We start from the raw sequence: 16,963 nt of genomic DNA, 5'->3' as shown, positions 1-16,963 counted from the left end.
ATCATTTCCACTTACCTCTAACTGAAATTCAGCATTTCTGTCTATTAAAAATTCTTTTTAATATTTTATCCTGAGAAGATAGTCTATAGTCTCTGTTAGATGGATCTACAGTGTGTGAGAGTGGGGGAGGGTTAAGAATTCCTCCTCACTGAAGTCTTTTCTGACTCTGAGATTCTGTGATCTTATAATTTGGCTTCAGGCACCGACATGGCCCAATATAGGGCAAACAGCCTGGGACCAGGAGGACAAGAGTTCAAATTTAATCTCAGACACTTAGCAGCTATGTAACTCTGAGCAAGTCACTTACTCCCATTTGCCTGTTTCCTCATCTGTAAAATGATTCTTTATTATCTTTTGGATCAAATACAAAAACCTCTATTTGCCTTTTGAAGCCTTTTACCATTTTATCCTTTCCTATCTTTCTGGGTTTCTTCCATTTTACTCCTCTCCAGCACTCTGTGCTTTTTTTTGCTAGTCCTGCCATCCCCCAACTCTAAGCATTTTCTCTGGCTATCCTTCACACCTAGAAAGTTCTCCTTCCTCATCTCTACCTTGTGATTTCTTGGGCTTCCTTTAAGACTCAGATTAAATGTGATTTTACCTTGTTTTTCTCCCTTCCCAGCTAATTGGTACCCTCTAAGATTACCTCCCATTTAGACCATATTTATATTATATGTACATAGTCATTTGTGCATTTCTCCCCATCAAAATGTGTGAGCTCTGTGAGAACAGAAACCATGTTTTTGCCTTTTTTTGTATCTCTAGAGTTTAGCACAATGCCTACCATATGGTAAGAACTTTGAAAAATAATCTTAGCAAATGCTTATGGGCTGACTGAATCCTACGTAGAAAACTACAAAAAACTTTATCTCATATTATAATTGATAATATCTGACATTTACTTAGTACTTTGAAGTTTCAAACTTTGAAGTTTGAAAGACACTGCATGTACCTCATTTCATTTGAGTTTCATAACAAAGATCTAAGGCAGATATTACTACCCTCATTTTTAAATATGGAAATTAAAGGTGAAATATGTTCAGTAAGTGGGCCATGATCATGCAACTAGAAAGTTGAGAAGCAGATTTCAAAAGCCAGATCCCCTTAATTTCTTCTTCCACCATGAACATTTTCAGAGTTAAAGTTTTTCACCTTAACAAATTAAAAAAAAAGAATATCTACTTTAGTAGTTCCTTCAGCATCCTAGATTTTATGCTATAAAAGAACAGTGTCCCAAGTCAATACTAGGTAACCAAAGGAGCAGTCCAAGATGGTAGCCCTAGATCTAACCTCAAAAACTCAACTGGTTCCCTATATTTTTTAGAAATCATTATAAAATCCTATGTTTGGTCTTCAAAGTCTTCCATAACCTGATCATACACAAACACACACCCTTCTGCCAATCACCTTTCCAATTCTTCTTATACCTCACTCAGACATATTCTTCTACCCAATGATATCTACCTCCTTGAAAAATGGCCACTTTCCCTGGCTGTCTCCCTCAGAGACTATCTTGTGTAGCTCTCATTTTACAAATGAGGAAACTGAGCCTCTGAGGTTCACTGAATTATTTATCTGTGAAATAAAAGAATTGGACTAAAGGTCCTTTTTGGCTCCAATTCTGCGATCTTGTGATTACAGTTTCTTACATCCCCCATAATGCCTTGCATTGAGTAAATATTCTATAAATAGCTATTGATTCAGGGAGGAATTATAGTATTATGGAGAAAGTAAACTTGGAGTTAAGAAAGTCCTGGTTTCAAATTCTGCTTCCCTTCCTCTCCATCTCTGCCTCCAGGCTTCCCTGGCTTCCTTCAAGTCCCCACAAAAATTCATCTTGTACAGAAAGACTTTTCCAAACCCCCTTACAGAAAGACTTTTCCAAACCCCCTTAATGGTAATACCTTACCTCTGTTGATTATCCCCATTTTTTCCTGTCTACATTTTATTTGTATATACTTATCTGCATGTCATCCCCCTCCCCAATTAGATCATAATTTCCTTGAGGACAAGGAATGTCTTTTGTCTTTTTATCCTAGTGCTTAGAACATTGCTGGCAAGTAGTAGGAACTTCATAAATATTTATAGATTGACTTGAAATATGTATAAGGGATTCCTACTGAAATGAATCCCTTGACTTATTTCTGAAAAGAAGTCTCAATTTGAAAGAAATACCCTGTATCAGGGGAAAACAGAACATAATAGCAGATACCTTGGCTTGGAGAATTTTTGATGCTACATCTATCAAGGCAAGACCTGTGGCACCAGCTGCTGCTGTCACCAAAACAGTTTCCCTATGTTGGAAAGGAAAAAAAATGTTATTCCAGGGCTCAAGCACCTAAAACTATAATTTTCCAGATTTTGAAATATTCTGGAGTCTCTTTCCCTTTCTTAAGGGAAGGTTACCCAGCTTAGGATCTCTTCCACTTCTAACATTTTATGATTCCATCCTAGCAAATAAGAGTTTGCTTGGTTTGAGCTACCCTTGGACTTTTTTTCAACCTGTCAAATTTAAGGAAAGAGGGACCCTAGGAACACACAAGATGTCCATACCTCTAATTTCTTATTCTTCAGCAGAGAAACAGGTCTATTTGGAAGGGAAAAAACAACACTGGCCTTGAATTTAAAAGACTAAAGTCTGAAACTCATTCCCTTCCCTCATAAGCTTGGGCAAGTCCCTTAATATCTTGAAAATGTTTTCTAATGGGAACGAAGTGAAAAACACTATTTGTCTCCCAAGATGGTAAAAGTACTTTCTGACCACAGAGACAGCTCAGAACACCTACCCAGGCTTTGTCTGTGCCCGCTGTTCCAGGGCTAAGATGGCAGTGCCATAACATACAGGAAGGGCAGCAGCTTCTTGGTAGGAGATTCCATCTGGAATCTGCCACAGTTTCTACAAGCAAAGAAATTAGAATTTCTCACTTAGAGAGAGAGAATAGCAAAGATGAGAAGAAAAACCTGAGTTCAAATAACACTTACAAGCTGTGTGACCATGAGGCGGTCATAGAAATATCAATTGAGAGGAGGATAAAACCTCAAAGACCATCTTGTGTAGCTCTCTCATTTTACAAATGAGGAAACTGAGCCTCTAAGGTTTACTGAATTATTTATCTGTGAAATAAAGGAGTTGGACTAAATGTCCTTTAAGGTCTTTTTTGGCTCCAGTTCTGCCATCCTGTGATTACAGTTTCTTATATCCCCCATAATGCCTTGCATTGAGTAAATGTTCCATAAATAGCTGTTGATTCAGGAAGGAAATACAGTATTATGAAGAAAGTAAACTTGGAATTAGGCAAGTCCTGGGTTCAAATTCTGCTTCCTGTCCTAATTGACTGTGGGAATATGAGCAAGTCATCAAATCAGTGAACCCTTCTCTATCTCACTTTCCTCATGAGTAAAATGGAGACACTATCACAGTACTCATAAAGTTATTGTGAGGATAAAATGAACTAAAACATGTAAAGAACTATTATTATTGATTAGTTGACTTACCAAAGAAAGGAAACTCTGTAAAAATGTTCCTTTTAAGTGAAAAACAAATGACTTTTGGTTTAGCCGCATAAAAACACGAAATTATAGTGATCCGGGTTAAAAAACTCAAATGCAATTTCAACTGCAAATAAGATCTACATCACAGGAAATTAGATATAGTATATTCTATGATTGACTTTAAGCCTACTTGATTTCATTTCTTTCATAAACTCTAATGTGGGAGAAAACCTATCACATTCAGATCAATTCACCAAACCAGTTTTGCTACTGAAATGGACCAAATAATGATAGTTTGGACAAGAAACATGTCAATGAACTGTATTTCTTTTGTTTGTTGGCCAATTCTTCCCAATACAGCTTTGTAGAATGGCTCTGCTTCTCCCCTTAGAAAATCATCGTTGGCAGCATCTCCATGAAAAATTAAGAGAAGGCACTTTACAAGCAAAAAAAAAATCTATTGGAAGATCTTCAGAGTCCCTCTCCCACACTGGCTGTGAGCACATACCTGGTATGTGGAATAATGGAAAATGTGACAGATAAAAGGAAAGAATTTCATGATAGAAAAGAAGGGAAAAGAGAGAGGGAGAGAGGAAGGAGTGAGAATGGAGTGGGGGGGGAAGGAAGGAGAGAAAAAAGGTGAGGGAAGAGAAAGGTGAGTAATGGAAGAGGGAAGGAAGAATAAGAGGAGAGAAAGGAAAGAAAGAGGCAAAGAGGGAATTAAGGAATAAGGGAAGGAAAAAAAGTGAAAGAAGAACAAGGACAGAGCAAAAGAGGGAAGAGGGATAGAAAAAAGGGGAAAGAAGAAGGGAGGGGAAAAGTAAAAGGAGAGGAGAATTCATTCAGAATTCTTTTCGATAAGTAAAGCTACCTTCTGATCAACAATGCATTGTTCAGCCATGGTACTAAAGTTATTCACACTAATAACACGATCTCCCTGTAAAGAAAGAGAAGTATGAATATCACAGTCAAATTATGGTCTGAAAAACTCTTCTGTCTTTAACACTAAGAGACTCTTGATTCCCTTGGTAACCTATTCAAAGTAAGATAGCTCCCACCAAAATTCCAATACCCAATTGTGAAAGCAATCTGAATTGTATGGGCAGAGAATGGTGGAAATGGGATACAACAGTGCAGAGAGAAGTTATTTAACAGACTTTCAAGTGACATATATTACAGTGTTGGTATTATTCTTGTCACAAAACACATGGAATTAAAAACATTCTTCTCACTATTGAGAGACCAAAGTATTGCCCCTTCCTCGTGGGTTTGAATTCTATCTGAACTATTAGCTGTATAAAGCCAGCATAAATTGTGACTCTGTGACTCATCTGTAAAATGAGGATACTGGATTCAATCCTTTCCAGTCCTAAACATATGCATCTTTGATCCCTCTTGGCTTCATTGACTGCCGGTAAAGAGATCTTTAAAAAAGTCCCTAATCACACCAACACATTTCCCATGCACCCCATAACATGTACTAATCCCTTAAGTCTTTCAGATCTCCTGATTTACCTCCTTTACTGTGTTGACATTTGCGCCAATTTCCAATACTTGTCCAGCAAGCTCTAATCCTAAAAGGAAAATAAGATCATTTGTCTCATGCCATCATGTTTCTTTATCAGCTTTCTAATCAGCTTTATGGAGACAAAAAAGTGTATATATCATGCTTCCTCATAGATGTTCCCTCATAGACCTCTCAAACAATCTAGTATATGAATCCATTCTCAGAATGATGTTTTCAATTGCATTAAATAATATAATATTACAAAGGAAATCAATTATATTGAAATACATTTCTCATGGATTGGGAGGGGAAAATAAGTTCAAGGACTCAAGGCTAAAAATTCTTTAGAACCATTGTAATTGAGAGTGAAGAAGGAAAGATAGGGCACCCAAAATCCATTACATCCTAAGTATGTGGCAACTGATTTAAGTTTTTGTGACACCCTCCTGGAATTCCTTAGCTACTTTACTCACAAAATCACAAATTTTAGAATTGAAAAATATCCTCTAGTCCAGCCTGAAGAAGAATTTCTTCTAAAACATTCCTGACAGGAAATCATTCTATCTTTACTTGAACACTCCCAATGGGAAGAAATACTATCACTTGATACTGCCAATTCCACCCTGGGATACTACTGATTGTTAAGAAATTCTTCCTTTGGGGTAGCTAATTGGTGCAGTGGATAGAGCACCAGCCCTGAAGTCAGAAGGACCTAAGTTCAAGTTAAGTTCACTTAATACTTCTTGGCTGTGTGATCCTGGGCAAGTCACCTAACCCCAATTGCCTCAGCAAAAAAGAAAAGAAATTATTTCTTTAAATATACCTCCTTGCAACATCATCTATTGCTCTTAGATTTGTCCACTGGGGCCACATGGTTGTCCTTCAAATACTTAAACTAATATGACCATATAAAGTCTTTGTAAAAATTTAAAATACCATCATTTATTATCTTTTTTTGAGTTTAATACTCAGTTTTGGGGTTTTGAATACATTTTTTGACTGAGCAAATAGAGTTTTGGAATAATAAGACCAAAGGCTTAGGGCTTGTATTAGCATTAAAAGCAGAATACAATCCTGAATATCTATTTATCTATTACCTCCTCTACCTTGTAGTCTACTTCTTTTAAGATTCATCTCAGGTACTATCTTTGGCATGCCTTCTTCCCAAACTACATTTGTATTCATCCATTTTATATTTATGATATATAAAGAGGGAATTCCTAGTTTCCTTTGAGGGATAGAGAACCACCTTGAATATAATCAAAACATCATAGATCTAGTACTAGAAAGGACCTAAGAAGCCATGGGGTACAATCCTCTCATTTTGCAAATGAGAAAACTGAGGTCTAAGAAAACTCCATGACCTGAATAGGATCACACAAGCAGCAAGCAGCAGACATGGGATTCAAACCTGGATTCTCCAACTTTAGAGGCAGGATTCTTTCTACTCTATTTTATTGCTTTCCCGGGACTTTCCTAATGCTCCCCAACTGCTAGTACTTCCCTCAAAATCACTATTTTTACATGTGAAAATAATAATAGCTAGCATTTATAATTTCTGTAGTACCTTAAGATTTGAACTCAGCTCTTCTTAATTATAAGTCCAACACTCAATCCTCTGAGCAATCTAGCTTCCTTCATTATAAAATCCACCAAACTTTTAGTGCTATCACTAGCTAGCTAAATGATCTTCAAATAACTAAATCTTTCAGGACCCCAGTCTTGTTAACTACAACCTGATCTAGAGAGCTCCTCCAGGTTCTAGAAGTCTATGATTGTATTAGCCATAAATATAAGTATCTCCCCAAACTAGCGATACTCTACTACTTCAAACAGTGGTTTTTTCAGTAGCATGAAGTCTCTCCTTTGAGAGTACACAGTCTTCAGAACAGATGTCAACCTAGGGATGCTTTATCATCATAACCGATTAAAAGCTAGGATTCTGGCTTCATCTCAACACTCCCTGAGATCTTCCTCTACTCATTATGCAGCATTTCCTAATTGTGCTACCTCCTTGGAAGCATCACAGTAACTCCAAAACTAGTCTCTTACTCACCAGGTGTGAAGGGAAGTGATGGACTCTCTTGATACTGCCCCCGACAGGTTAAGATGTCTGCAAAGTTAACCCCACAGAAATGAACATCAACTCTGACCTGCAAAGAAAAAGCAAGACTAAACTAAATAGTGCAACAGAAAGGCAGCAAATCACTTTAGTGAAGAGAAACAGAACAGGAAATCAAGAAACCTCTGTTCTAGTCCTCCCTCTACCATATTTCTCCAAATTCCCATGGTTAAAGTGGACCCTTAGAGAGCACACTTTCAGTTTTGCAAAGGGCTTTCCTTGAAAGATCCTCATAAGGGAAGAATTACAAATATTATTATCCCCAACGTGTAGATAAGGAAACTGAGGCTCAGAAAGGTTACAGTTACTTGCCTATGATCTCACAGCTATTAAAATATCCAGACTGAGACAGACTTACATAAACTGACACAAAGTGAAATGAGCAGGACCAGAAGAACTTTGTACATAATAATAGCAACATTGAGCAATGATCAACTATGATTGACTTAGCTCTTTTCAGAAATACAGTGATCCAAGACAATTCCAAAGGACTTGGGCATGAGGGCAAATGCTATCCATATTGTGAGAAACAATTAATAGAGTCTTAATGAAGATCAAAGCATACTATTTTTCATTTTATTTTTTTCATAGTTTTTTGTTTCCTTTTGATCTGTTCTTTCTTTCATGACATGGCTGATATGGAAATGTTTTACATGATTGCACATATATAACTATATAATTTCTTACTCTTTTGGGGAAAGGGGAGGGAAGGAAAGAGGAAGAAAATTTGAAACCCAAAAGAAAAAGTGAATGTTAATGATTAAAGTAGGAATAAGTTTTGTGACTAAACATATATAATCTATATCAACTTGCTTGCCATCTTGGGGAGGGTGAAGGAGAAAGAGGGAGGGAAAAAAATTGGAACTCAAAATCTTCCAAAATATGAATATTGAAAATTGTCTTTAATGAAATAGGAAAAAATAAAACACTATTAAAAAATTAAATGAAGCTGAAAACTATTTTACATGCATTTGAAAAAATAAAATGCTATTGAAAAATTGCATTACATGTAATTGGAAAAAATAAAATACTATTTTTTTAAAAAGGCAAAAGAATTCAAATATTGGTCTCTTCTGACTCCAAATTCAGACTTCCTTCCACCATACTAGAGTACTACCCAATAGGTTTTCTAAATACTATCAGTTCAACTTAGTAAAACAGGTGCTATTAGTGACAAAGGGACCTAGCAAGAGAAGTGGTAGATACCATTTAGGCTCTATTCACTGATTTTCTAGAAACTGAGCTTATATCCTAAAATTCATCCAATTACCCAAAGCAGTCATTTTCTCTCCCTCTGCTATAATCTATAAAATATTGAATATATAAGAATAATAGCAGTATAGAGTCTGAGGACCATTTCTGTCTGAACCTCAACAAAAAAGATGAGAACAAGATAACAGTGAGAATGATAATAATTCAACAGGTACTTTCTAGGCCTGAAAGTGCTATATAAATAAGCAGCATAGTTAACCTATATTTGTACAGCACTTTACATTTTACAAAACTTGAAAGTAAGAGATATGGCAAATTGGAGGAAAAAGAAAGAACAACTATATCTAGAACCGAATTAAATGATGATGATGATAACAACTGACATTTATATAGAGGCTGGAAATTTAAAATTGTATATGTTTGAGCTGCACAGCAATGATAAAAGGCAGATACTAGAGGTGTTATTCTCCCCATTTAAAAAAGCTCTATTTTCTTTCTAAAGGAACAGCTATTATGCTTAAGATAGCTGCTCCATTTCTCTGCCTGCCTCTCTGTCTCTGCGCCTCTCTCTCTCTCTTTCTTTCTCTCTCTCTCTCTCTCTCTCTCTCTCTCTCTCTCTCTCTTTCTCTTCCTTCTTTTCCTCCTCCTTCTTTATTTTATATATATATATGCAGAAAATGAAGTGATAGTTAAGTATTTCAGTGAATTCACTTAAAGGGCAAACCCAGCATCAAGAGAAGCATAAGCAGGGGTCTCCAGTAACTCTCTAGCCCAGGATGAATCAAAAAAAAAAAAAAAAGGGAAGGAAGGAAGGAAGGAGGGAAGGGAAAAGAGGAGGGAAGGATGGAGGGAAGGAAGGAGGGAGGGAAGGAAAGAAAAAAGGAGGAAGGGAGAGAGGGAAAGAAAAAGGGATGGAGGGAGGGAGAGAGGCAGGGAAGAAGGGATGGAGGGAGAGAGGGAAGGAGGGAGGGAGAGAGGAAAAAGGAAAGAAGAAAGAGGGAGAGAGAGAAATCACTGTTTTAAGAGTTGATAATATAAATACAAAAAGAAAGTACTTTCCCTTAAGGAGCTCATAAGACTTAAACAATAAGCACCCAGTGGAGTGGAGGAGAAAAAAGCCCATGGGTCTTCCTAAGCATGACTTTTTGGTTCTGGAGATCCCCCTACCTCATCAGGTTGGATGGGACGAGTGGGGACTTCCTCAATAGCCAAGGGGACCTTCAGTTCCCTGCAGATTGCTGCTCTGTAGTAGCGAGGGTAACAGCACTTGTTCTTTCTGCAAGACAAGAAATAGGGTCCACAGTTACCCCCAAAAATACTCCTTCATCCCCTGTGACAGAAAGCCAAGCTCTACCCTGAACTATCACAGAGTGAGGAGGGCTAGGTAGGGTTTCTCACCTGTACAGAATCCAAGATAGCATAGTCCCAACTGGACGATGGGATAGACAGTGTGCCAATCCAGCTACAGCCATCTTTTCTGGGTTTCACACTCTGGAGAAAGTTTTCAAACAGAAGAAATCTGTTTAGAAGCAACAAGATCTCAGAGTCTGGGGCTATTCTTCTGAATAAAGAAAGGGGCCAAAAAAAATTGTACGGGTCATAGTACTGTGCCACCCACATCCTTAATCTTGTCTCACACCTACCCAACTGCAAAGCTGAGCCAGGGAGGGAAAGCTGAAGCACAACAGCGTGGGCAGGACTCCCCCTGGCTATTTGCAGCTCTTTCTTCTTCTACTAGGCTGGCTGGAGTGCTGACTGAGGAATGACCCAAGGCATCTACACAGCACCTAGCTAATGGAGAAAGATGGAAAACCATTTTAAAAATCCCAAATTGCCACCCAGACATCAACTTTCTTGAGGAGCACCTAGGTAGTACAGTTCCAGCCCTGGAGTCAGGAGAACCTGAGTACAAATCCACCTTCAGATATTTGATACTTACTAGCTACATGACACTGGGCAAGTCCCTTAACTCTGATTGCCTCAAAAAACAAACACACTAAATAATAACCTTTTTGGTATCTGGATTGTTGTTTAAGATATTAATTGTCATTATTTGTCCTTTAGCAAAGTTGGAAAACTCGAACATAAACTTTTTAATACTGAAAAGGCTACCTCTTATGTTAATAGCAACAAAGAAGTCACATAGTCATGTAATGAGGCTTTGAAGTTGATTTGATTAATTTTTTTAAGATCTGATCTCTCTACTCTTCTTGCTGCCAGCAGTTTCTCTTTGGGTTTTTTTTTTCTTCTCTTGCCTACTATGAGCATTATTATCATTTTTCTATAATGGCTGCAGTACAACAAAAAAGCAAACATCAATTAAGCCCTTACAGTATGTAAAGAAAACATTGTGTTCAATGCTGGACAAATAACTAGAAAAGTAAAGCAGCCCTGCTTACAGAAGTCTCAGGCTTTAATAGGAGGGAGACAACACATAGAGGTTTCAGGCTCAAATAAAAAGAAAGATTCCATTTTCCAGGGGGTACTGAGACAGAGCAGAAGGTCCTGGCTTTGTATTATTGCAAAACTGTTCTACTCTGGATGCCCACATACTACCAGAGATGCCCTTCCTGCTCCTTCTCCAAAATGAACTCCATCTCTTCCACTGCCTCAAGCTCATGTGAGACTGCCTTCTGGGTCACTATTTACAGTCTCCCTGTAAATGACCTCGAGGCTTTCAGTTCCTGAGGTGTAGTCTCACCTATTTACACCAAATGGTTGTCACTATTTAGCTTTTCTGTGGGACTTTGAACAAATCCCTTAATCCCTTAGGAACCTCAGTTTTCTCATCTGTAAAAAAAGAAATGAGGGAAATTTGGATTTGATATGTAGTATCATTTCTGACTGTAAACCCTAAGAATTATTAGTGTAATAGGGCTTTGACACGAGCCCATCTCAAATAAGATGGAGAAATGTTAATATACTAGGAACTTCAGTTTCTTTATCTGTAAAAAAAGAAATGAGGGAAATTTGGACTTGATATGTAGTATCAATTCTGGCTGTAAATCGTAGGAATTATTAGTGTAATAGGACTTTGACACAAGTCTGTCTCAAATAAGATGGAGAAATATGAGAGGTGTCCCTGCCATATAGATGGAAAGATCCTCTTTCCATTGGCTATGTAGCAGGAGCTGACTGTTCTTTAAAACTACCAGACAGGGAGAATCATTCCCCCGGCCATGTCTGATAGCACCCAGAATAAAAGTCCTATCTGCTCACAGCATGGTCATCCAATACTAAGCTGGGTGGGAGAAGAGTCACATTTCCCTTCCCCTTTGGGGGCACTGAAGCCACAAAAATTGCTTCATGGTTTACTCTTCAGTTCTAGGAATAGAGTCTAAAACCAGTGAGCTCAACTCAATATGAGTGAACTTGGAGCCAAGATTCCAAGCAAGATATTGCTTCCAACCCTGCAGAGAAACCTGAAAAGCCAGTGTGCCAGGAATAAAAAGTTCAGGGGAACTTTGGAATGGTCAGGTGTAGGACTGACTGTACTGTTTAGGAACTAATTTCTCAGACCAGTTGTGATGATCTTGTGATGAAGAGAGCCATCTATACCCAGACAGAGCACTGTGAGGACTGAGTATGAATCACAACATGGCATTTTAACTTTTTGTTGTTGTTTGCTCACATTTTATTTTCTTTTTCATTTTTTTCCTGTTTGATTTGATTTTTCTTTTGCAACAAGATGATTGTATAAATATGCATATCTATATTGGATTTAACATATATATTTTACTGTGTTTAACATGGAGTTCCAGCCCTGGAGTCAGGAGAACCTGAGTACAAATCCAGCCTCAGATATTTGATACTTACTAGCTACATGACACTGGGCAAGTCCCTTAACTTAGATTGCCTCAAAAAACAAACACACAAAACAATAACCTTTTTGGTATCTGGATTGTTGTTGATAATGTTAATTGTCATTATTTGTCCTTTAGCAAAGTTGGAAAACTCAAACATAAACTTTTTAATACTGAAAGGGCTACCTCTTATGTTAATAGCAACAAAGAAGTCACATAATCATATAAAGAGGCATGTTTAACATGTTTAACATATAGTAGATTACTTGCCATCTAGGGAAAGGAGAAAGGAAGAGGGTTTACAAGGGTTAATGTTGGAAAATTATTTATGCATATGTTTTGAAAATAAAAAGCTTTAATTAAATAAAGTGATTTTTTTAAATTAATAAATAAACTGTGAACCTAATCTCTCTTCTGTCCCCATTCTGAGGTAGTATCCAGTGAAAATTATGCTCCTCCCCAGGAACTGGGAAGAAAGAGAAAAATAGCTATTTGTTTCTGCTATATTTTTGGAGTAAATATTCCTTCATAGAAGCTAGACTGAATGTTAAACAGTAAAGTAGAACTGGAAATCTTGGACTCCTAAATCAGGAAAACACAATTGGTAGGGACTTGAGCCAATGGCAGCAACCAGACCCTCTTAAGACACTATAGAATTAGGGGAAAAAGGTGAAATGTGACATATCTGGCCTTCAGGCAGTAGTGGGGAGGAGGAAGGAGTTAGTTATTGTTATTCTAGCAAGAATTGGGAGAAAGGTAACAGAACAGAAAATATACAACGTTTGTTAACGTTGGAGGCTACCTCCAAGTCATTCATGAAAATTTCCTTTGCGTGTTACTGTCCCAGGAAGACATCACACCTGAAGGTTTTTAATACAATAATAGCAAAATACACATCTTGTACACCCAAGAGCATGAGCTTCTGTCATTAAAAATATTTGCATTACATGGAGAACACGGATATATATTTAGAAGAATTGCACCTGTTTAACCTATATCGGATTGCTTGCTGTCTTGCAAAGGCTGGGAGGTAAAAGGAAGAAAAATTTGGAACACAAGGGTTTGCAAAGGTGAATGAGGAAAACTATCTTTGCATGTATTTGGAAAAATAAAATATTATTATAAAATTATATTATAAAATATAAATATATTATAAAATTATAAAATATTATAAAATATTATTTAAAATGTGTATTTGCAAGGATTAAAAAGCAATATCCAAAAGTGTTTGTCCTTTGTTCATTATTCCCTAGGTAGCTGAGAACTTTATAAAGACTTGTCCCTACAGCTAGCTCTGGTGGAGGATAAGATAACTTAGTCACTCATCAGTAAAATTAGGGTTTCATGGCACAGTATTGGGTCCTTCTTTTGAGAAAAGAATCAATGAGTTATATGTTTGTTTCATTTGGTGTTTGAGTCACATTCAAAATGGGATCCAGGACAAGTAAAGGAGTTCTAAACCATCCTTCTTCCATCTGGACTCATAGCTAGGAAAAATCCAAAAGAATCATGCTAGTCCCAAATTCTCCTATTTAATAAAGAGATGAAGGAGTTCATGTCTCCCTTCTTCCCTAACAATGCAGGTTTGGACATGTTTCTATTTCCTTGTGAAAGTTGAGACAAGAGTATTTGTTAGTTTCTAAGTAATGCAGTTACCCTTGAGACAGCAGTGTTTAAAATGCCTGTGACTATATTATAATTAAAGCTGAATCACTAGGTGTGGTTGTCCAGGCCAATAGTACCCTCTGACAGGAAAGGCTGAAGCAAGTTGGATCACCTAAGATGTGTTCGCATTAAATTCATCACCAGTATATTAAGCCTGTAGGAAAGAAGGAAGAGAAGAGGGGAATGACTGCCTAAGAGGCAAAATGGCAAACTGGCCAGGGTCAGAAACCCAGCAAGTCAAAGCTCCCATGTTGATCAACAGTGGGATCAGATTAATGATCTGATGTTCCAGCCTGTATTGCAAAAGAATTTATATACTGCGCCAGCAATGATGTTGGCCGCCATTTTGATTGATGAGGATACCAATATGTTACTTAAGGAACTGGAATAGAACTATATTGACATCCTTGCCATGACTGAGACTAAAAGTCAGAAAGAAGTTTCAGGTAAACAGAAGCATAACTCACAGATTGTCCTTTGAGAAGTCAAGCTGGTGGAATTGCTATAATTAAATACTCAAAGGCAACTAGAAATATCAGCTCAGTGTATCCTATCTTATTTGCAGCTCTCATGACCAAGAAGGCACTGGGTGCAATAGAAGTCAAAACATTCTATGAACAATTTCATAAAATCCTCCAAATTAAGTCAACACACATCATGTTATTTGATGACTTTGTGAACAGCTGAAAAGAGAAAAAAGTAACAGCAGGGAGAATATAGTCTAGAATTTAGAAAATTAAAGAAGGTTTATAAACTATTCAGAAGCCTCCTGTCTATAAGTTTAGGTCTGTTTTCTTCAATTATTCAATTAATGATCATTTATTAAGGGGCTGCTATGTACATATTGTGCTACATATTGGGTGGGCACAAATGAAAGACACAAATGGACAGCTCCTGCCTCCTGGGAGTTTATATTCTAAAGGGAGGAAGTTACATTGAATAAAGGACTTACATGTCACTTGAACTCCCCTAGCTCTTAGTTTACCATCTGTAAAATGAAGGTACTGGACTGAATAATCTGTAAGGTCTTTCCTGGTCTATGAGTCCACTATGATCCTATAACTAGCCAGTATTACTCTCTTCTAATTTCCCATTGCCTAAATTCTCTCATTTCCTTTCCCAGACATTACTAACAGCCAAATTCACCTGCTCTCTTTAGTCAGGAATATTTTATTGGCTTGGAATCCACATATCCACTTCACAGTTTGTTATTAATTATTATTAGCCTGACCTGGATTTGGATGTGTAACTGCCTGCTGTTAAGAGTGGGTTTAGCTATCCATATCTCTGCTGGATAAATTCTTTTGATCACAACTGTGAATACCATAATTTTCCTCCCAGCCTCTATCTCTTTTTTATCTCTCTCCCCAACTTTCACTCACACATCAAACAATTATTTATAACTAATTTGCCTACTAAGAACTGAAGCATTACACTAGAGATACAAAGATAAAATATAACACTCCCTGCCCTCAAAGACATTATATTCTCCTTAAAATGAACAAAAATATAACATTCCCTGCCCTCAAAGACATTATATTCTCCTTAAAATGCCCAAATTAGCATGATACAAGGTAAAGAAGGAACATATAGGAGAGATACTGAAAAGGTCTTTAGAAAACTATGAAATGATAGTTAATTGTGGGGAAGAAGAGAGTAAGGAATCAGAGAAGGCATCTTTGACTGGCATCTTCTTGAAAGCATGGAATGTCTTTTGCCTTTATTTGTATCCCCAGCACTTAGCACAGTGCCTGGCATGTAATAAGATGCTTCACTCACTTTCCTGATCAATTGTTATGTATCAATGGCCCAATCAAGGTCAGATGATGCAAATTTGTGGTGCATTTGCGTTGACATGGTTTCTTGACTTCCAGAAGCATTCAGTAGCATGAAAAGAGGAGTGAAAAAGGCAAAGAGTGAGCTTTCCCCATCATAGTGAAAATCATCAGTGCTTCAACTTAAATCTGAATTTAACCAAATGTAAGATTGTTATTAGTATGGAAAGGAAGACTAGTCATTATTTGCTTAATTCATTGAGAAAGGCAGGAGAGTATCCAGGAGGTATGAAGGTGGATCTAGATAGGGTGATAAGAGACAGACAAAGAGGACTTCAAAGGAAATGGGGCTTCTGGGAACTGACACGGTTATGAATGGTCTGGGATGGCAGTGGGACAGCCCTGACTCTTCCAGACTCTGTATCTGGAGAGTAAAGGAAGAGAAACCAACACTAAGGAGTGACTAGGAGTAAGAAGTTGGTAATAGAAATTAGATTTCCTGAGTGATAGAAGATGGATACAGTATGAGAGGAAGACACATAGAATGAAGGGATGTTTGATAATGATAAAACAAGAGCTCCAGAGGACATCATGGAAGTAAAAGGCAAAGAAAGAGAGGGATGGGGAAGAGTTATAACCAAGATAGATAGGCTTACGAGCATGGAGAGAGAGAGAATAGGAAAAAGGATTCCCTTCAGTGATTCTGATAATCAATGATAATCACAAAGATTAGGTGATGGGTATGTTTAGGACAGATGGCCTTGTCTTCTTAGTAAAGTGGGAGGGAGGCAAAGTAATCAGCTACGAGATAGAAAAATGACATGCTCCCAATTCTTAATTTTTCTAGATCAATTTTTAAAGATACCATTTACAGTGGAAGTATATAATATCATTTTCTCTCATACTCATTTTATTCTCTAAGGTTCCCTTGAAGCAACTAAGTGAGGTAGTGAAGAGATTACCATTCTGGAGTCAGGAAGATTCATCTTAGAGTTCAAATTTGGCCTTAAACAATTACTAGTTGTAGGATCATGGGCAAGTCACTTAATCCTGTTTGCCTCAGTTTCCTCATCTGCAAAATGAGCTGGAGAAGAAAATGGAAATTGCTCCAATATCTAGGCTAAAACTATGCTAAAGGGAGTCATGAAGAGTTGGGCATGACTGGACAAGAATCCATTTCTTTGAGTATATGGTGCACTGTGCCTTAGCATTTTACTATCTGATTTAAAAAAAAAACTATTTTAAAACAAAAATAAATATTTTTAAAATATTTAAATTATTGATAGCATATATATACATATGTGTATATATATATATATATATATGGCAGGATAAATCTTGTTTCTTCACAAGGACTACTTGTATGTTATTTATGTTGGTTAAAAAA

At 37.2% G+C, this 16,963-nt stretch overlaps 1 protein-coding gene across 2 annotated transcripts in view; it reads right to left on the bottom strand.

Annotated features, from left to right (window-relative positions):
* The window catches only part of LOC127562861 (quinone oxidoreductase-like protein 2), a 41,701-nt gene that overhangs the window by 12,331 nt on the left and 12,407 nt on the right, over positions 1-16,963 (bottom strand). For both annotated transcript variants that reach the window (XM_051998889.1, XM_051998890.1), the window contains exons 2-9: positions 9,977-10,124; positions 9,732-9,824; positions 9,501-9,609; positions 7,056-7,152; positions 5,008-5,066; positions 4,364-4,429; positions 2,787-2,896; positions 2,213-2,294 (exon numbers count right to left, since the gene is read on the bottom strand). In XM_051998889.1, coding sequence (XP_051854849.1) covers positions 2,213-2,294; positions 2,787-2,896; positions 4,364-4,429; positions 5,008-5,066; positions 7,056-7,152; positions 9,501-9,609; positions 9,732-9,805 — 597 coding nt within the window. In that variant the 5' untranslated portion in view covers positions 9,806-9,824; positions 9,977-10,124. The remainder of the gene's footprint in view (positions 1-2,212; positions 2,295-2,786; positions 2,897-4,363; positions 4,430-5,007; positions 5,067-7,055; positions 7,153-9,500; positions 9,610-9,731; positions 9,825-9,976; positions 10,125-16,963) is intronic.

This window comes from Antechinus flavipes, chromosome 4 (genome assembly GCF_016432865.1).
Source record: "Antechinus flavipes isolate AdamAnt ecotype Samford, QLD, Australia chromosome 4, AdamAnt_v2, whole genome shotgun sequence".
Classification (NCBI taxonomy): domain Eukaryota; kingdom Metazoa; phylum Chordata; class Mammalia; order Dasyuromorphia; family Dasyuridae; genus Antechinus; species Antechinus flavipes.
The sequence above is the reverse complement of the archived record's forward strand: the minus strand, read 5'-3'. Positions and strand labels throughout refer to the sequence as shown.